Source organism: Rattus norvegicus, chromosome 16 (assembly GCF_021556685.1).
Source record: "Rattus norvegicus strain SHRSP/BbbUtx chromosome 16, alternate assembly SHRSP_T2T, whole genome shotgun sequence".
Taxonomy (NCBI): domain Eukaryota; kingdom Metazoa; phylum Chordata; class Mammalia; order Rodentia; family Muridae; genus Rattus; species Rattus norvegicus.
The window spans coordinates 5,296,355-5,314,623 of record NC_141549.1 but is presented as its reverse complement, the minus strand read 5'-3'; the positions used below and the strand labels follow the sequence as shown (position 1 = coordinate 5,314,623).

The window sequence follows — 18,269 nt, the reverse complement described above, 5'->3', positions numbered from 1 at the left end:
TTTTCAAAGTAAAAGTGATGGTTTGTACTTTTTTTTTTTTTAAAAAAACCCTTCAGAGGGTCTGTCTCAGGTGCAGCTATCTGGACTCAAACGTCCAGGAGGCAGCACATACCAGTCAATCCTGGGATAGGAGAGCCTAAAATCCTGCTATTCCCCTCCACTCTTCGCTCAGCAATGTGATTTCTACACAATGATCTTTTTCTTCCCCACTACAGATGGTGGCTTTGGACATCTTCAGAAAAATTGGTCTAAAAATGCATTTGGTCTTCATTCTCTTATAAGGACAGTCAGGATGAGGCATCTTGGCTCAAAAGTAAGTTACCGATCACATCGAACGTTCCAGATCAAGGCACTCTTGTCAACGCTGCCGCTATCCGCTCTCCTGACCCAAGACCCAAACACTGGCTGGTTTATCTTTCACTCCAAAGTCCTCTGCTGTTTCCCGTCAGCCTCGGTGCTATGCTGTCTGTTGCCATGTCTAGAGACTAAGAAACGGTCTGCAGAAGTAGCTGTGGTGCCTGGTCCACTTCCTGGGCCACCATGAAATGCTCTCGTAGGCTCATGTCCTTGGCATGAGGTAGGGACTAGCAGGTGGGACTGGCCCTACGTTCCTGCACTTTTGTGGTAAGGGTTAAACAATGAAATCGTTGGCAGTAAGGCCCAAATGGCCTCTTCTTGAACAACATCCTGCAAGCCTCTCCTCTGGACGGTTTCATAAGAACAAGAACCAGAGAGGTGGGCATGAGTTATGCAGTCACCTGAGCCCTCCTCCATGCACCTCACACTTCAGATTTAAATCAGGGCAGGAGAGGAGTGAAGAGGGGGAGAAGATGTCCTCCAGCTGGCTGCCCTTCCCTCTAGTCAGGGACATGAGCTCAGGTAACCAGCCCTGGCTGAGCTGCTGCCTGGCTCTTGGCTTCAGTTAAAGCTTCCTTGGAGAGCCCAGTCCAGTTCAACCACCCTGCCTTTGCAGGGTGACCTCAGGTGGGAGACCAGGGAAAGGAAGCATCCCACTTATGGAAGCAAAGCTCTGAGCCGGAGATGGCTGGAGGAGAAAAGAAAAAAACAGTGGCAAGAGTTACCATCCCTAACTGCTCACGCCAGGAGGGCAAGAAGGCCCCAGTGTGCTTGCTAGCTTTTTTGTGGAGGGCCCTCAGAGAGACACTGGGGAAAGGGACTTGCCTCACAAGCTACCATGATCTCATTTGCTCAGATAACATGAAAGTCTGAGCCAAGAATAGAGGTATCTGGGTCCCAAGTTTCTACAGTTTCAGAACTATCTGGGGCAGGACTGTACTGGTTGGATCTCTTGGCTTGACAGGAGTTCCTCTGTTGTCCTCAGGCAGTGTTTGTTTGTCTTAACGCTGGGTGTCCAGAGTCTGGGGCTTGTAGACAGGAACATTCTCGTCCCCGAGTGCAGGGCATCCCTTAATAACGTCAGCTGCTTTCTCTGCAATCATGATCGTGGGAGCGTTCAGGTTGCCACTGACCACACTGGGCATGATGGAGGCATCAATGACTCTGAGGTTTTCTACCCCGATGACCCTGGTTTGCTGATCAACCACAGCAGTGGGGTCAGAGGGCTGGCCCATCTTACAGGTACAGGAGGGATGGTATGCACTGTCTGCTTTTGCCCGCACAAAGGCATCTATCTCTTTGTCTGACTGGACATGGCTTCCCGGCTGCAGCTCTTTGCCCCGAAAGGGAGCGAAGGCTTCCTGTGCAAAAATTTCCCGTGTCAGCTTCACACACTGACGGAAGTCCTCGACATCGGTTTCTGTGGAGGAGAAATAAATGAGGTCTCCTTCTCTTATTCTGCTGGCCAAACCAGGGGACAAAGATCGGGGATGTGGCGAACCAAGCTGCAAGTGCCTGTCACCTGCCCAGAGGCAGTTACTGGCAACCAAGTATCCTAGACAAACAGCGCCATGTGTGTGTCTGAGGTCTGGCATCTCTGAATGAGCGGTAAAGATATGTAATCTATGTCTGCTACCATGTAGCTGTTTAGCCCCCGTGCCATGGGGGTGGGGAGTAAAGCCTCGCTCATGAGGCATGAGGGGCATACAAAGGCAGGCTTGGGAATGCAGCGTGCTCTTGGGCAGGGACACCAGGTGGGTGGCCTGGCAGCTGTTCCTCCCACAGATGGATCTGAAACTGTTACCTCTGTCCTGCTGTGCAAAGCAAGGCCCAGGCTACCTTGTGTGACCCAGAACTGAGGGCAACCCCAGTGTAAGGCAGCAGGATCCAAGGTAAAGAGTAGGGACACACGGGAACCTATGGCGGACCCAGGGGATACAATGTAGCTTCTGTGTTACCTGTTGACAGGTAGTTGGGATTGATCATTGGGTGGTCCTGAGGGTTGGTGCTTCTCAGTTTCAGCCAGCCCACACTTGTGGCCCTCATGGTTCCCACATGTACCTAGAAGGGTTCAGAGGTAACGGTTTACAGTAATCTCCATTAGCTACAGAGAAGCCCCAGGTTCCTGTGGGTGGGGACTCAGCACTCGGTATTCAGACTCCATCCTGTCTAGCCTTTACTCCTTTGCCTGAAATGGTCCTGGATGATCCCGGGGCTGAGGAAGTTTTGCCTATTGTCACTGTTACAGATCCTGCCCTCCACACATCCTGTGGACTGACTCCTGGGCTTTCTCCCTTGGCTAAGTGAGGTTTAGGCTCCCTTTCCTCTTCCAGTCAGACATAGCCATTACGGGCAGAGTACTAAACGTAGGTCTACATGGTGGGACAGAGAACACCATGAAAATCTATTCTTTTGAGAAACATGAAGGCTGAATCTCTAACCATGGCTTTCTGCGTACCTGGTAGGCCTCCTGCTGGGTAGGTTTCCGCCCATGGTCAATCACTTGTGATGGCAGGAAGTGGAACTGGATGTCCGGATGGGGGACCCCAGGCCGGCTGCGGATGAACCCTCCGGTCTCTAGATGGGCTGTGGCTCCATCTCCTGGAGGTCACATGGGGACAAGGCAGAAGAGCCAGTCAGCATGCAGCAGGTGGCCCAGCTCTTCCCCATGTCCCTCTTCTCCCCCATGTCTTTCTTGACCTGGGCTTGGGACTTGGCATCAGGTTTGTCTATAATTTCCCTCTTCTCCCCAGGCAGCTACACCCAGCATTTCAGATGGGAAAACTGACTTGGGTGATTGTCATCTAACTTTATTCCTAGCAACTTGAGGCCTGTCTTGGCTCGTCAGGAAGAAGACCATGATGCCCACAGACCACAGCCACCGAGTTCTCCGGGAGGGAGGCCCACCTGTGAACCTCCAGAGCCACTCCAGGCCGATGCAGACCTTCCGCAGAGGCTTCTGGGCAGAGTGGAGGGTGATGGGCTGTGTGCAAGCATGCTGAATGTAGATCTCCAGGTGGTCCTGCAGGTTCTGACCAACTCCTGGGCACAGGAAGGAATCGTTAGGGAAAATGGCCGACACAGAGGTGAACCCCTGGCTCTGGAAGCTTTCCTCTAGTCCATTTGTCTTTTAAGCCAGTTCCTGTCTACCCTGACCCCAGCCTTAGAGTAGTTGTTTCCCCGAGACACTACTTGTGCTCTCTCAGACCAGACTGGCTCTTTCTCGGATGCTGCTAAAACTACATGCTCTGTCTCTCTCTACAGCAACCACTCAGGTGCCCTCCATCAGTCCTCCTCAGCAGCACCCTCCAAGGACAGGGCCCACAATTACAGCAGGTACTGCGCTTGGTGAGTGTCACTGTGTGTGTGCTGGCCAAATTGACACTTGTCAGCTCCATCATCCTCTCCCCCCCCCCCCCCAGTCTGTTGAAGGAAGAAGCGGTACCAGCATTCTATGCAGACACAACCTAAGCTCATTCAAGCTCAAGCTCACACTGGGCAGTCGTGCCCAGACCCCTTTCATAGGCCTCTCTCAAGGAAAGCTCCCTATGAAAGGCCGGCCTCTTGTGTATGGAGGATAAGGAAAGCCCTCAGGGACACGACACACCGTTTCTAACATGAAGCTTGGATCTTCACCTGGATAGAGGTTCTGGAGCCCTGAGCTGGCCTCATTTTGTGCTTAGAGCAGCTAGTAAATCTTGGGGATAGACCTTTCACACCACAGGCCCGTCCTGGTGGTAACCTTAGCCCTGCTGCAGGATGCTCTCCTAAAGGGTGCAGAGGCTGACTGAGGGAGGGTGGAGGAAAAGAGCACAAAGACCCCAGGGTCCAGGGATAAGAGTGTCCAGGGAGACCCAGAGGCCCTCGGATTTATATGAAGGATGGATCTGACGCCTTCAAGAAGCGCCCCACCCCCCACTTCAAGCAACAGGATGCTGGGTTCTACAGAGCTACCTTCCAGGCAGCTGTCAGGGAGGGAGCTCACCGGGCAGATGGCACACCACAGGGATGCCCAGTTTCTTGAGGTCATCTGCATTCCCAACACCAGAGAGCATGAGCAGCTGTGGAGAGTTGATGGCGCCCCCGCTCAGGATCACCTCCCTGCTGACGTAAGCCTGGAAAAGGCAGAGGTCTACGGGATCACACTACTTGAAAAGCCAGCTGTTCTCCTGCCTCTTGGAGAGGCACCCAGGTCCGGTCATTACCATGAGAATATGGCTTTTGGAGGGGGGATGGGCATGGGTGGGCGGGACTGGGCGGGAGAGGGCAGGGGAGGGCAGGGGAGGGCAGGGGAGAGCTGTGCTGGGCGGGGAAGGACAGGAGAGGGCGGGGCTGGGCGGGGGAGGGCGGGGGAGATGGGGGGAGGGAGGGCAGGGCTGGGCAGGGGAGGGCAGCGGAGGGCGGTCTCTGACATATTGCTGAGTGAAGAAAAGCACCATAGAACGATTCCACTTGTGGTTTTGTAAACTTCTAGGATTGATCTAATGGTTTCTGGTGGAGCCCTGAAACCATGTAGAAGGTACTAGGGAACTCTCATGGGATAGATGTGACAGGTAGAGGCTCATGGAGGCACTAGGGACCATGGAGTCTGCAGGTGTCAGGAGTTGGGGGTCTTCTAGACCTCTGGTCTATGGGACCTCAAGGACAATCCTGCCATTGCTACTAGCTAGCTGTTCACTCATCCTCGGGGCAAGCGCATGTGGCTGGGAGACAGGAGCAAAAGCCTGATTGCCAGGTGGCTGCCTGCCCCTTCCTGTGGCCCACACATTCCACAGGAAGTCAACTCACCTTGTGGCTCTGGCCGTCCTTGATGTACTCCACGCCCACTGCTCGCGTGCCCTCAAACAGCACTCTGCTTACAAGTGTCTGGACCTCGGCCCTGAGGTTGGGGCGGCTCAGCGCTGGGCGCAAGTAGGCACTGGCCGTGCTCCAGCGCTTCCCTGCAGGATGGAACAAATAAGGTGTGACCTGCCGCCCTTCCCCTCTGGGGAAAGCAAATTGTCCTGCCCTTGACAATGCAAGGCCTGCCTTCAAGGTGTATCCGTGACCTGGATACACTACCCCGAAACCCAGGCTATTGGAGCCCCATGGTTTGCTCTATCCCGCTGCGAGCAAGGTCTGGTACTACCTGCTCTGTGTCTACTCGCATCCATCTGCAAAGAGGCAATAGCTGGGACAAGATGGCCTTGTGCTGTCTCTTTCTGCCTCAACTTGCTTACCTGCAAGTCTCTACAACACCACGGGTCGTTCATTACACAGAGCTGTTCCTTCACTCTTCCAGAGCCCCTTCCCCTCCCCCTCTCCCTCTCCCTAGTCAGGCCACTGTGTTCGGACCACAGGACCGAAATCCCTACCTCTCTCAGCTTCCTAGATCTGTGGCTATAGGGCTTGGTTGCTGTACCCAGGTTTGGCAGGCCCCTGGGGATTCTACAGTTACCTCGGCTGTACCACGTGACCTAGAGGCACGGTGAATGCCCAAGTCGTTGGGCTGTGTCCTGTGATACCTATGGGGAATATGGCATCTCCCTCAAACCTGACACAATCCTTATTTTGGTACTTACTGACCATGATGGGATCAGGAGGGAAGGCTATAATTAGCAGGGGGAAAATTAAAAATCGGTGCCTTGGGGGCTGGCTCATTGGTTAAGAGCACTGACTGCTTTTCCAGAGGTCCTGATTTCAGTTCCTAGCAACGACATGGTGGCTCACAACCATCTGTAATGGATCTGATGTCCTCTTCTGGTGTGCATGAAGAGGGCTACAGTGTACTCGCGTCCATTAAAAAATAATATTTAAAAAAAAAAAACAAACAATTGGTACCTTGGTGGATGGTCATGTCCATCCAGCCGAAGCCCTCCTGTTGGAAGCCATTCATGTCTTCAGTGAAGGGGTAGCCAGCCTGACGTGCTGCCTGCAGGAAGGCCTGGTGGAGTGGGTGGTTGGTTTTGCCCCGAGACACATGCAGTGGGCCATCCCCACCACGGTACATATTGGCACCTAGCTCATGTTTCTGTGCCTTGCGGAAGTAGGGCAGGCAGTGTGCATAGTCCCAGCCCTCAGCACCTTGGCGGTGCCAGCGGTTATAGTCCTCCGCATGACCTCGGATGTAGACCATGGCATTGAGGGAGGAGGAACCCCCCCAGACCCGGCCTCGTGGCCAGTACAGTACCCGGCCATCTAGGCCGGGCTGAGCCTCAGTGTGATAGTACCAGTTGTATTTGTCGTCGCACAAGTTGGCCACAAGGGCAGCTGGCATGTGGATCTTCCACTGAAGCCGCTTGCTCCCCATCAACAAGTCCTTGGGCCCCGCCTCCAGTAGCAGTACCCGATGATTCGGGTCCTCAGTGAGCCGATTGGCCAGCACGCAGCCAGCAGAGCCTGCGCCCACCACGATGAAGGTGTACTCATCCTTGCCCCCAGAGGCGGCGCTAGCAACAGCGCAGCTGCAGGGGGGACGTGGCTGGCCCTGCGCAGCCCAAGCCAGGGCTCCACGTGGGCTCAGACATCTTTTGCTCCAGCTTCTAAGGACCTGCCACATGCTTCCAGCCGGGTTCCTCTCTCCACGGACACGAGTGGGAAATCTCTCGTCCTAGAACAGAAAAAAACGGCTTTGAGACTCTCAACTCCACGGCATGTGCAGACACAGTCTGGAGTTAGTTGGTCATGCTGCTATAGCGAAGGACCTGCCTAGCTTGGGCAAGGACATTGCACAAAATAGTCACTGCCCATAATAGCCACTGCCCTGGAGAGGTAGAACCTGAAGGAGGGATTTTTATTAGGGTTCTGTTAGTCCAGAATGGGGGTTGGGGAAGAGGGAGGTTCCTCCCCCACCCTACAGGCTTGGGGGTTCCCTGAACTACTTCCCTGTGATATCCATAGGAACTTAGAGACTGGACATTTGGTTGCTAAATGGGAGGAAGGTGCTCCAGCCTGACAGACAAGGGGCTACTGTCCTACTGCAGATGGGACATTGCATTTTATTACAGGAATACACAGGAAAAATAATAAAAAGCTCTCCAGATGGAGAGGGATAAAGTAAGTAACTTTGATGACCCATTGAGGCTGAGGGACCAAGGCTATGGAGCTCACAGTCTGAGAGATCCCAGGATGCACCAGGACCCAGAGTCACAGGGTCTGTGACTTTGCAAGGTCACCTTGTAAAGCAGTAGCTTTAACAGAGTAAAGCCAATGGCCTTTAAAAAATGTTGGTTTCTTTTGTTTTTGAGACCTTTCCCTTTCCTCCCTCCAAACCTCCCGTGTACCCCATCTTGCTCTCTTTCAAAGTCACAGCCTCTGCTTCAATGGTTGTAAAACACAAATAGATGTGTGTATGGAAATGCATCCTGCTCAGTACTTACGATGTTACTCGTATAAATATGCCACTGACGTTTTATGGGTCTTCTCTCACCAGGGTCCCACATGCTTGGTGCAAAGATTGAGAAGAGCCTAAGTATGTCACTGAACTCCTGGTGACGACAGCATCTGAACTCCGCAGCCCCAACAACAACCTCTAATCTACACTAGAGCTGAAAGCAAGGGGCTGACGAGTCTTGTCAATCTTGTCCTGCCCAGACAAAGATCATGACAAATCCCCCTAGTTTTCCCTCAGCCCCGTATCAGGTAATCAGGGCCCTCCCGGAAGCAGAGGAAGGCCTACACCTATGAGACAAAAAGTGGCAGAGTCTTCTGGAACAAGAATTCTGCAGAGCCCCACCCCCCCCACCTCCAGCTCCAGGTCCTATGACATGGCACAGGGTAACAGTGCCCAGTGCTCAGCTCTCCAAGAGATTGACTCATTTTCCTCAAAGTGCCCTGCCAGGATAGTTGCACCCTTATAAGAGGACACCATTTACCCATCTCCGTTAGACTGCTACACACAAGTTGGTATTCCATAACACTTTGGAAACACACAAATACACTCTTTACAAAGAAAGCATGCAACAGAACCAGACTCCCTGGCTCCTAAGTCAAGATCACAGCTATTAGAAATGATTTAGTTGACAAATGGACATGCTGAAAAGACATTCAAGAAAGTATCATAGCTCTGTGGGCAAAGGCACTTACTTCATAAGCCTGGTCGCCTGAGTTTAGTCACTAGGACCCAGGTAAATAAAAGCCAGGCACAGTGGCACACATCTGTAATCCCAGCACTCCTACAGTGAGATGAGAGATAGAGACATAAACGGCAGAAACAAAAGGGACCCTGCTCCAATATATGGAAGGAGAGGTCCCCAGCTCCCAAAAGTTATCTTGTGACCTCTATGTCCATACTGTGGCATTGTATACCCCCACACCTCACTAAAAAATTAGAAATTTGGAATGATATATTTGATTTACAAAACAAAAAATGCAAGAAAAAGCACAAAGGAGCTTTGCTTAAATGTAACAGGAGGAAAACTGTAACACTGAAGATAGGGATGAAGAGATTTTCCTGGATGAAAATGTGAAGAGAGAAGTGAAAAAGGGCAGAAGAAAAGAACGGGGACTTGGGAGCTTTTAGACCATCAAGCTGAAGTGTGGATAAGTGGAGTCCAAGCAGGAGAACTAGACACAAATAGATCAGTTCTGTCAAAGAAACAATGTGCCAAAATGCACACCCTGTGAAAAGAAGCAAGGTACGAGGCTAAACCAATATACATAGTAAATAACTAATAAGTAGCAACATTTCAAAACAAAGCAGCAAACCCCAAGCAATGGATGGTAGGAAAGTTCCCCCAAACACATAAGGGTGAGCATGTGCTGATTCTCTCCAGTCTCTGTCAGAGGAAACAGAGAGAATGCGTCTTTATCCATTCTAAAAGGCCAGCATCAAACTAATACCAAAACCAGACAGCCAAAAACATCAAAGACAACTGCAGATCAGTATCTCTTATGAACAAAGATGAATACGTATCCTGGTGTGGGTCTTACAGGGGGCCAGTACAGCGGGTGGGGAAATGGGGGGTTTGAGGAGAAGGTGGCCAGGCAAGAAAAACCCCTCAACTACGTCTTAGTAACTGGATTCCAGGTATTTTGTACCAGCAAGATGGTTCAGAAGGTAAGTACTTGCTCTCAGGAGGAAGACCTGTATTCAGTCCTTGGAGACCACATGATAGGAGGGAACCATCTTCCACAAACTGTCCTGTGACCTCCACACACACATGCCATGCCATTCTGTTTTACACACACACACACACACACACACACACACACACACACACACACCACACACCACACACCACACACATGCACACACACATACACACACACAGAGAGACAGAGAGAGAGAGAGAGAGAGAGAGAGAGAGAAAGAGAGAAATCTTAAATGTTTTTAGTGTTTTTTATTCCAGCTCTACATTTAAAAAAAAACTTATGTACCATACTCAAGTGGGGTTCACCCCCAGATTTCACATTTGAAACATTTCACATTTGAACATCAGTTCATGGGGCCCTGAGTTTGTTTATATCCCTCACAGACCTGCAGGCTGGCTTCCCTACCTCAGATTCCAAAATGAGATAATCGTTCATCCATTTCATGTGCAAAAAGGGACTTTCATCCAAATCCAATATCAAGAACATGAGGATGGCAGACCCGAAAATATCATGTGACCAAAGGAAACAAGGATCCGTGTAGTAATTCGTACCTCCAAGAACAAGGACCTTGTAGGGGAAGGATGGCTAAAGAATGGCCTGAAGGTCATGCATGCTGCCCCACCAGGAGTTAAAGAAGACAAAGAGAAAGAAGGACAGAAGGCAGAAGACACAGATGATGGTGAAAAAGACCCCTACATTGATTTCTTAAAGTCACTGGCAACCAAACAGAAGCTTCAAAGAGACTGGACAGACTTGGGGGCGGGGTAAGAAAAAGAAAAAGGTATAAAAAAGAAAAAGTTATAAAAGGGCAGAAGTATAAACACACACACACACACACACACACACACACACACACACACACACACACATACATACACACCAGATCCTCCCTTTCCCCTCTTCCTCTTCCTCCTCCCGCTCCTCTCTCCTTCCTGAGACTTCAGAAAGCAGCGGCTAGTAACAATAAAGGGAAGAGAAGAGCAGGAGAGGATATTCAGGGACTCAGTATAGAGAAAAAGCCAAGGCTCCTAAAACAAAAGAGTCCTGAGGATATTATAGCAAACGGGGGCACTCATGTTCTGACTGGAAGTGCAGACACCATCATCTTAACCCAGAAAAGAAAGGGTCTGACAGAAGTGGGGGATCGGAAGTCATTGCAGGGCCGAGAGCAGCAAGAGAAACTGGAGTCCTGAGTCCTGATGTCACAAGCAGAGGGAGGTGGGCACAGCAGTGTCCCTGTATGGAATGGGCAGAAGAAGGACACCAGAAGCCACAGCTATCAATGGCTGCAGACGAGAGCAGCGCTCAGTGAACAACCAGGAGAGCACAGCAGCGCCACCCAGAGGGGAGTAGCAGCCAGGAACACCTGCCCGAGAACAACAGGGCTCCATTTCCTCACTGAACAGCTCTAGCCAGGGCCAACTTACACTCTATCATCTCTTAGATCTCTCTCAATTTTCCAGTTTTGCAAATTGTCATTTCAAGTACAAAACAACACGACTATCACCAGGTTGAACTTCACAGATATTTGTGATGTAATTAGGGATATAGAAAAAAAATTTTTTTTCTGTTAGCAAACTCTTTCTTATGCCTTCTACCAGATTTAAAATACATAAGTAATTGTGTGATTTTGTTGTTGTTGTTGTTGTTCTGAAACACCGTTAAAACTGGCATTCACCTTTAATCCCAGTACTTGTGAGGCAGAGGCAGATGGATCTCTGTGAATTCAAAGTCAGTCTTGTTCACATAGCAAATTCCAGGCCAGACATAGTGAGACCATGTCTAAAAAAAAGGAAAATAAAAGAAAGGGAGGAAGAAACAAAGACAATTATCACAAGGTGGGGAAAAAAGAGATACAGAATTACGCAAAAGTTTTAAAAAGTACCTTCCCACTGTCCAACCTGAAAAAGGTTATCTACAGAACCCCTATAGTGGCAAGGAACCCAGAAGCTTTCCCACCAAAATCAGAAGCAAGGCCAAGACACCCTCTCTCACCAGTTCTAGCATCACATTCGACTTTACGGCTCAGCAGTCAAAGGAGGAAACTCAAGAAGCATTCCGATTAGGAAGAAAGACGAACGCTTCTGGCCAACATGGTCTTCTATGTAAAAAATTTGAGGAACTGACTAAAAAGGTCCCTGGAGCCAACAGGCTGCTCCAGGGATACCTCAGGAGACAAGGCCAGATACAAGTGTCAGTCACACTTCGATATGCCAGCAGTGGGCCTGGACCACTCGAAGGGAAGACACAATTCCACTGAATTGAATGTGCCAAATGAGAAGGAATAAATCAAAAACACCTTTGCAATTGGACAGAGCGATAGTCTATATTTTGGGGCAGGGAGATTCAATATTGTCTTTGTTCTTTACCATTTAACTTATAAATCAGTGCAATCCCATTTGGTATCCCAGCAAAATTTGTAAGTATCGATAACCTGATCCAAAGTTTATATGCAGATGCAAAAGACCTCAAAAAAGTCAACACAATGTTCAAAGAGAACTAAGTTATAGGGCTGACACTATCTGAACTCCAGGCTTGCTGGAGTGACGGAGAGTACGCCATGGCCAAAGAAACAGGTGACCATCGACAGAGCAGAGCAGAGCTCAGAACAATGTCATGGAAACAGATCCATCCACCAAGCAGCAGAATGGAGAAGAAATGGCCTACTCCACAGAGGGCGCCAGAACCACTGAGACACACAAGGGAAGCTAGATCTGCCGTATCTTTAATGTTCAAAATGGATCGCAAACCCAACACAAAGCTATAAAAACAATCCTAGAACCCAACAGAAACGCCCAGTGTCGGGGACTGACAATGATTTCCTAAGATAGGGTGCCAAAGGCAAAAACCTAAACACAAAACTGAAGACTGGTAAAGCAGATCTCATCAAAAAAAAAAAAAAAAAAAAAGAAAAAGAAAAATGCCTACTAAGACACTGTCAGGAGAAGGAAGGGACAAGCCATTGACTGTGCCTGAGATGAAGGACTGTCACATAAAATACACACATCATAAACTGCTAAGTGTGCATAATAAATGTCCTGACTATCAAGTGGGTCAAAGGGAAAATAGTTGCACAATAACTGAAGACTTCAATGTTCAGAGTTCGATAATGATAGATGAATACGATAATAGAAGAAAATCCACTATCAGCCAATTGGACATAACATGTATACAAAGTGCTCAACCCAGCAACAGGAGCATGTTTGTTGTGCTTTTTTCTCAAGTGTACAAAAACCAAACTCCAGGACAGATTATAAATCTTTAAGACAGAAAACATACCAGGAATCTATTTGGAACACAGTGGACCAAAACTAGGAATCAATATGCAGAAGAGAATTCACAAAAATATGAGATTAATGCTTCTAAAACCCCAGTGTGCCAGAGAAGAAATCACAGAGGAAGTTAGAAATATGTGAAGCAAATGAAGGAGAACACACGAGACACCGGGACTTATGCAACAAGGCGAGAGCAGTGAATGAAGGAGAACACACGAGACACCGGGACTTATGCAACAAGGCGAGAGCAGCGTTATCAGGCTCTTCAGAGTCGCATCTTCAAACAGAGGGAAGATCGTTATCCTGCGAACAACTAGAAAATAGAGCAAACCAAACCAAGGCTAGCAGAGGGAAGGAAACACTGTCGATCTGAGCAGAGATAGAGAAAAACAATGGAGGAAACTGATGAAGATGAACTGGCTCACAGAGAAGCATTGAACTTGGTGAGCTTTAGGGTTATGCTTGGCACTGACAGCAAGAAAGCTTCTCGACTAAGAACAGAAGCGACATACTGTTGCAAGTTCTTGCCAAAACACTTAGTTACACACACGCGTGGTGGGGGTGGACAGACGGGGTGGGGGAGAGGGGGAAAGAGAGAGAGAGAGACAGAGACAGGGAGACAGAGACAGAGACAGAGACAGACAGAGACAGAGACAAACAGAGACAGAGACAGAGAGAACAAAAGATTAGGCCTAAATTTAGCCAAAGGTTTAAAAGCAACACTGTATTAGCTTCTTTATCCTTGCTGTTACAAAATATCTAACAATAGCAACTAAAAGAAAGAAGGGGTGTTTGTTTTACTTTGGCTCACGCTTGAGGGGATACAGTCTATCATAAAAGGAAAGGAACTCAGGCAGGGGTGCGAAGTGGCTGGTCTCCTTACTTTTGTACTTAGGCAGAAGAAAGGAATGAATGCTGGCCTCTGCTGGCCTTTTGTTCAGTCCAGGGCCTCAGCTTGTGAATAGTCGCACCCACATTTAAGGCCGCTGCTCCTGCCTCCCTGTCAAATTTCTGGAAATGCCCCCTCTAACACAACCAGAAACATGGCCTCTAGAAGATTCTGAATCCTGTCAGGTTGACAATCACAATTAACTGTCACATTGGTTATTGAAAACTATAAAATGTTGCTAAAAAAAAATACAAAAAATGGTATAAGAATAATAGAAAAAAAATCCCACATTCATAGATTGTAAGAATTACTGTTGTCAAGATACCAGTACTACGTAGTTCCTACCCAGTTTCTACCAAGTGACAGTGGCATTTCTTTTTTGCTGTAGAAAAACTCATTTTGGGGACTAGTGAGATGGCTACAGGTAAAGGTACTTGCCAGCAAGCCTAACGACCCGAGTTTGAGCCCAGAGTCTATATGCAGAAAGCAGAGAAGTGACTCACACAAGCTGTTCTCTAACCTCTACATGAACACAGCGGTACATGCACAAACATGAAAGAATGAAAAGAAATAAAGAAGGAAAAAGGAAGATCTACTTAATTGATTATATGGGATCCCAGGGGACTCCAAGCAGGAAAACAGTAACAAAAACACCAAACTAAAATCCCAGGAAGAATAAAGACTCACGGTTCTGGAGTTTTAAGTTACTGCAGCTCCATAGTCACAAGAACTGCAGTGCTGTCAGAAGCAGAGACACTTGAACTAATTCAGCAATACAGAAACACGTGTTCTTGCATAGAGGGCCCAACTGGGTTTTAACCGGAGCCTAAATCATTCAATGAGGAAGCAGAGGTCTTAGCAAATGCTACCTGGGAAGCAAGCCACAGGCTAGAGTGTGCACTTGGACCTTTGCTCTTGCCACAGTCAAAAGTCAATCCAAGAAGCTGGGGAGATGCCGAGTCAGGAAAGGGGTTGCTGTGCCAGCCTGAGGATCTGGGATTCCCAGAACCTATGTAAAAGGTCAGGTGGAGGGGGCTGGGGAGATGGCTCAAGTGAGTAGAGTGCTTACTATACAACCATTAGGACCTGGAGTAGCCATGTAAGAACTGCCACACACGTGTCTGTAACCCAGAGTTCTGGAACATGAAGAAAGGATTATGGGAATTTGCTGGCCACCATCCAAGTGCTGGTTCACTTTTTTTCAGAGGGAAAAAGGTGAAGAGTGAAGTTCTTATTTGGTGTCCCTCAACACACGTGGAGTGAGAGCACACACACGTGCGCACACACACACATACACACACACACACATACACACACACACACACACACACACACACACACACACACAGAGTCATATGTGGCACTTTGTGCATTTGATCTCACTGATAGGGAGGCAGAACTAGGAGAGCCCCTGGGACTTGATGACTAAGCAGCCCAGCTGAATCAGGAGCTGTGGGTTCAATAAGAGACCCTAGCTTGTCTGACGAGGAAACACATGCCTTTAATTCCAGCACTCGGGAGGTAGAGGGCAGGCAGACCTCTTGAGTTTGGAGTAGCCTAAGCTATGAAATAAATAAATAAGATGCAGAGTTACAGACGACGCCAGATATTGACCCCTGGCCTCATGCATGCACAGCCACACACATGTGCACACACGTGAACATGCACATGTGAATATACCACATACACACAAATTAATTATAAAACTCTGGTGAAAACATGGGGGAAATCCTCATGACATTAGATTTGGAAATAGTGTCTCAGATACCACACCAAAATTATAGGGAATAAAAGAAAAAATAGATAAATTTCAGTTCTGCAAAATGTTAACAACACTTTTGGGCATCAAAGGACTCTGGCAAGAGCAAAGGCACACAGGGCGTAAGGTGGACACAGATCACTGTGTGAGGCAGACCTGATCTATGTAGAGGTCCAGGGATACATTGCAAGACTCTGTTTCAGAAAACAAAGTCCAAGCGAAACGACAAGCCCACAGAATGGAAAGCACCTGCCAGCCTCTTGTCTGACAAGGCACTAATGTCCAGGATGCACAAAGAACTCCTGGAACTTAACAACAGCAAAATCCCGATGGACACAGACAGGCAGAAGAGATCTTAAATAGTCAGCTTTTCTAAAGAAGATGGCAAGGGAGCACAAAAAGACGCTTAAGCCTCCTCCAGTCATTAGAGAAAGGCGAGTCAAAGCCACCAAGAAGTATCAGCTCATATGCATTAGTATGCCTGGAACGGAACCAATGGAAAATAGCCAAGAGTTGCCAGGAAGGCCAGAAGTTAAGAGCCTTTGTACACTGCTGCGAGGGAGCCAAGTGTTAGCCACTGGGGGATACAAGCTACAGGTTTTTCAAAAAGTTATAGAGTTACTACATGGTCTAGTAATCCTACCCTGTAGGTATTCCCAGAAGGGATGAAAGGCACACTCCCCGAGCAATGCCTGGCAATGCCACACTAGTGCTCATCACAATAACCAAGCGGAGAGATGCCAAGTTGCGCAATCTGATGATTAGATAAGGCAATGGAATCTTATTCATCTTTAAAAAGGGATAGAATCTGATACAAGCTAAATAACTGAAACACGAAAGCATTACGATAAGGGAAATAAACCAGATACCCAAAGGATAGGTCACTCTGTAGACAGAGAAAGTGGATTAGACGTTACCGGGGACAAGGGAAAAAACTGTTTAATGGGAACAAAGCTTCTGCCTGGTTAGCTGAAGAATTGTGGGAACGGCCCACAGTAGTAAGGTAACACAGTGAACTTAAAAGTGAATTAAATAGCCACTCCCCATCCCTCACCAAACAAACAAAAAACAAACTAAACAACAATAAACAAAAACAAAACCAGGGCGCCACCAGCCCTGTGGGTGGCTGCTGTGACGCGACTGTTATTTGCATGAGCAAGGTCTAAAAATTTCAGGACCTCCTGGCTCAGTCATCCAAACAGAGCTCGCTGGTCCAAGTACAGCAGCTTCAGGCTGGCTTAGGGTACAAAGCCAAATGCTGTCGTAAAGACATCAAACAACTAAATCAAGTCATCTAGTCAAACCGAGGGATCTGAGAACAGCGATTTCTCTGAGCAGTGAGCACGTGGAAAGCTTTCAATCTGCATCTGCTGGTATTCGGTCTAAGCTCCACCCCCACGGTTGCCTGGCAACAGTCAGCTGTGCTGGACTGTAAAGGGAGCTGCTTGCCCCCTCCTCTCCTTCTTGCTCTCTCTTACTCTTCTCTTCGTTCTTCTCTGCTCTCTTCCCTTCTCTCCCCATACCCCGTCCCCTCCCCCCTCATGTCCGCGACCGGCTTTTGTTCCTTCCCCTCTTCTGCTTTTCTTCTCTCATTAAACCTCTCCACGTGGAACCACGTTGGTCTGGTGTGTTCTGTCCGGACAGGGCCTGAGCTTTAAACCCCAATGTTGGTCCCAGCAGTACCTCCTGTGCTTTATTTCCTGAAGCAAAGGACAGTATTAAAGCGGACAGACGGAGGGGCCTTCCACCAGGAGGTGTGGATCTGCTGAGGAGATGAGAAGGCAGAGGATTTCCTCCCGGGGTTCAGTTTCCCTTCCTTTCCTTTGCCGCAGGTATTGCAGAACCATATCCCCCACCACATGCAAAGTCTTCCACTCCTCTACCGTGACACCCTTGCCCCCCAACTCAGGTTAGTTAGGGTCTGGTCCTGAGATAGCCACAGATCTGTGTGGATCTGGTGTGCAGAGAGGACATTAAATGGAGGACCTGGAACCCAGGGCCACCACCCCCTGCTGCTTTGCTGCTGTGTTTGCTGCCACACGGGTCTCCAAAGCATGATCTAAGCCAGCTGGCAACTGAAACTGGGCATTGAAAAGTGTGTGCAACTTTGTGGTGAGAACGTTCAGTTGCTTGTGGTTTTGAGTCCATGACCAGCCAGCCACACAGTCTGGCGATTTTGGGATGGTGTTAGGTTATGAAGGAACGGGAACCAGAATAGAGCGCTATCCACCGTCTCAGGAGTCCCTTACTTGGAATACAATCTGTCTTTGGAGCTGTGCAGCTGGAACACTGGAAACCATCTGAAAGACCTTTTGAGCAGGGCTCCTAACGGCACCCCCCTCCTTGGTGTGTGTGTGTGTGTGTGTGTGTGTGTGTGTGTGTGTGTGTGTGTGTGTGTCTTAATATTCTCCCAGTACATAAAAGTACATACTATACTAGGGTCTGACCCACGGACCCCAGAGCTCCTGGTTTTCAGTCATCCAAGAAGAGCTGGCTCTGGAGAACACTGAGCGTACTCAGCCATGCCCACAGCCTAGCCAAGCATAGGAGCTGTTTTAGCCTCAGGAACTCGGACTCCTTGACAAATACCGATTCTGTTCTGGGCCTAGTTGGGGAGTAGTAAGCCTGCCCAGGAGATAATGGGCACACTGGGATCTTAAGGTCTTGGACTCAGCGTCTCACTTCCAGGAATTTAAAAGGATTTCTGAAAGGCTAGAACAAAAGCACCAGGGGGTCCGACCTGGGTCGTTAACACCACAAAGAAACTACCACCTCAAAACTTACAAACAGGGTTCTGCTTACTAAAAAGTACGGCCATCCATACAAAAGGGTCCCAGAGACACATTTAAATAGTGACCATATGGCCCCAGCACCTTAGACAGACTCAGGTAGACCTGAGTCCAGAGCTCAACTACTT

At 48.7% G+C, this 18,269-nt stretch overlaps 1 protein-coding gene across 5 annotated transcripts in view; it reads right to left on the bottom strand.

The window, feature by feature from the left end:
* Positions 1–18,269, bottom strand: part of Chdh (choline dehydrogenase) — a 31,308-nt gene continuing 13,039 nt past the window's right edge. For 2 of the 5 annotated variants that reach the window (XM_087587657.1, NM_198731.3), the window contains exons 2-8: positions 6,178–6,946; positions 5,146–5,297; positions 4,343–4,472; positions 3,265–3,399; positions 2,816–2,958; positions 2,316–2,418; positions 1–1,777 (exon numbers count right to left, since the gene is read on the bottom strand). In XM_087587657.1, coding sequence (XP_087443783.1) covers positions 1,359–1,777; positions 2,316–2,418; positions 2,816–2,958; positions 3,265–3,399; positions 4,343–4,472; positions 5,146–5,297; positions 6,178–6,895 — 1,800 coding nt within the window. In that variant the 5' untranslated portion in view covers positions 6,896–6,946 and the 3' untranslated portion in view covers positions 1–1,358. Of the gene's footprint in view, positions 1,778–2,315; positions 2,419–2,815; positions 2,959–3,264; positions 3,400–4,342; positions 4,473–5,145; positions 5,298–6,177; positions 6,947–8,421; positions 8,511–11,107; positions 11,212–14,280; positions 14,474–18,269 lie in introns of those variants that run through there. The other 3 variants (XM_087587661.1, XM_087587658.1, XM_087587660.1) reach the window with 3 other exon arrangements.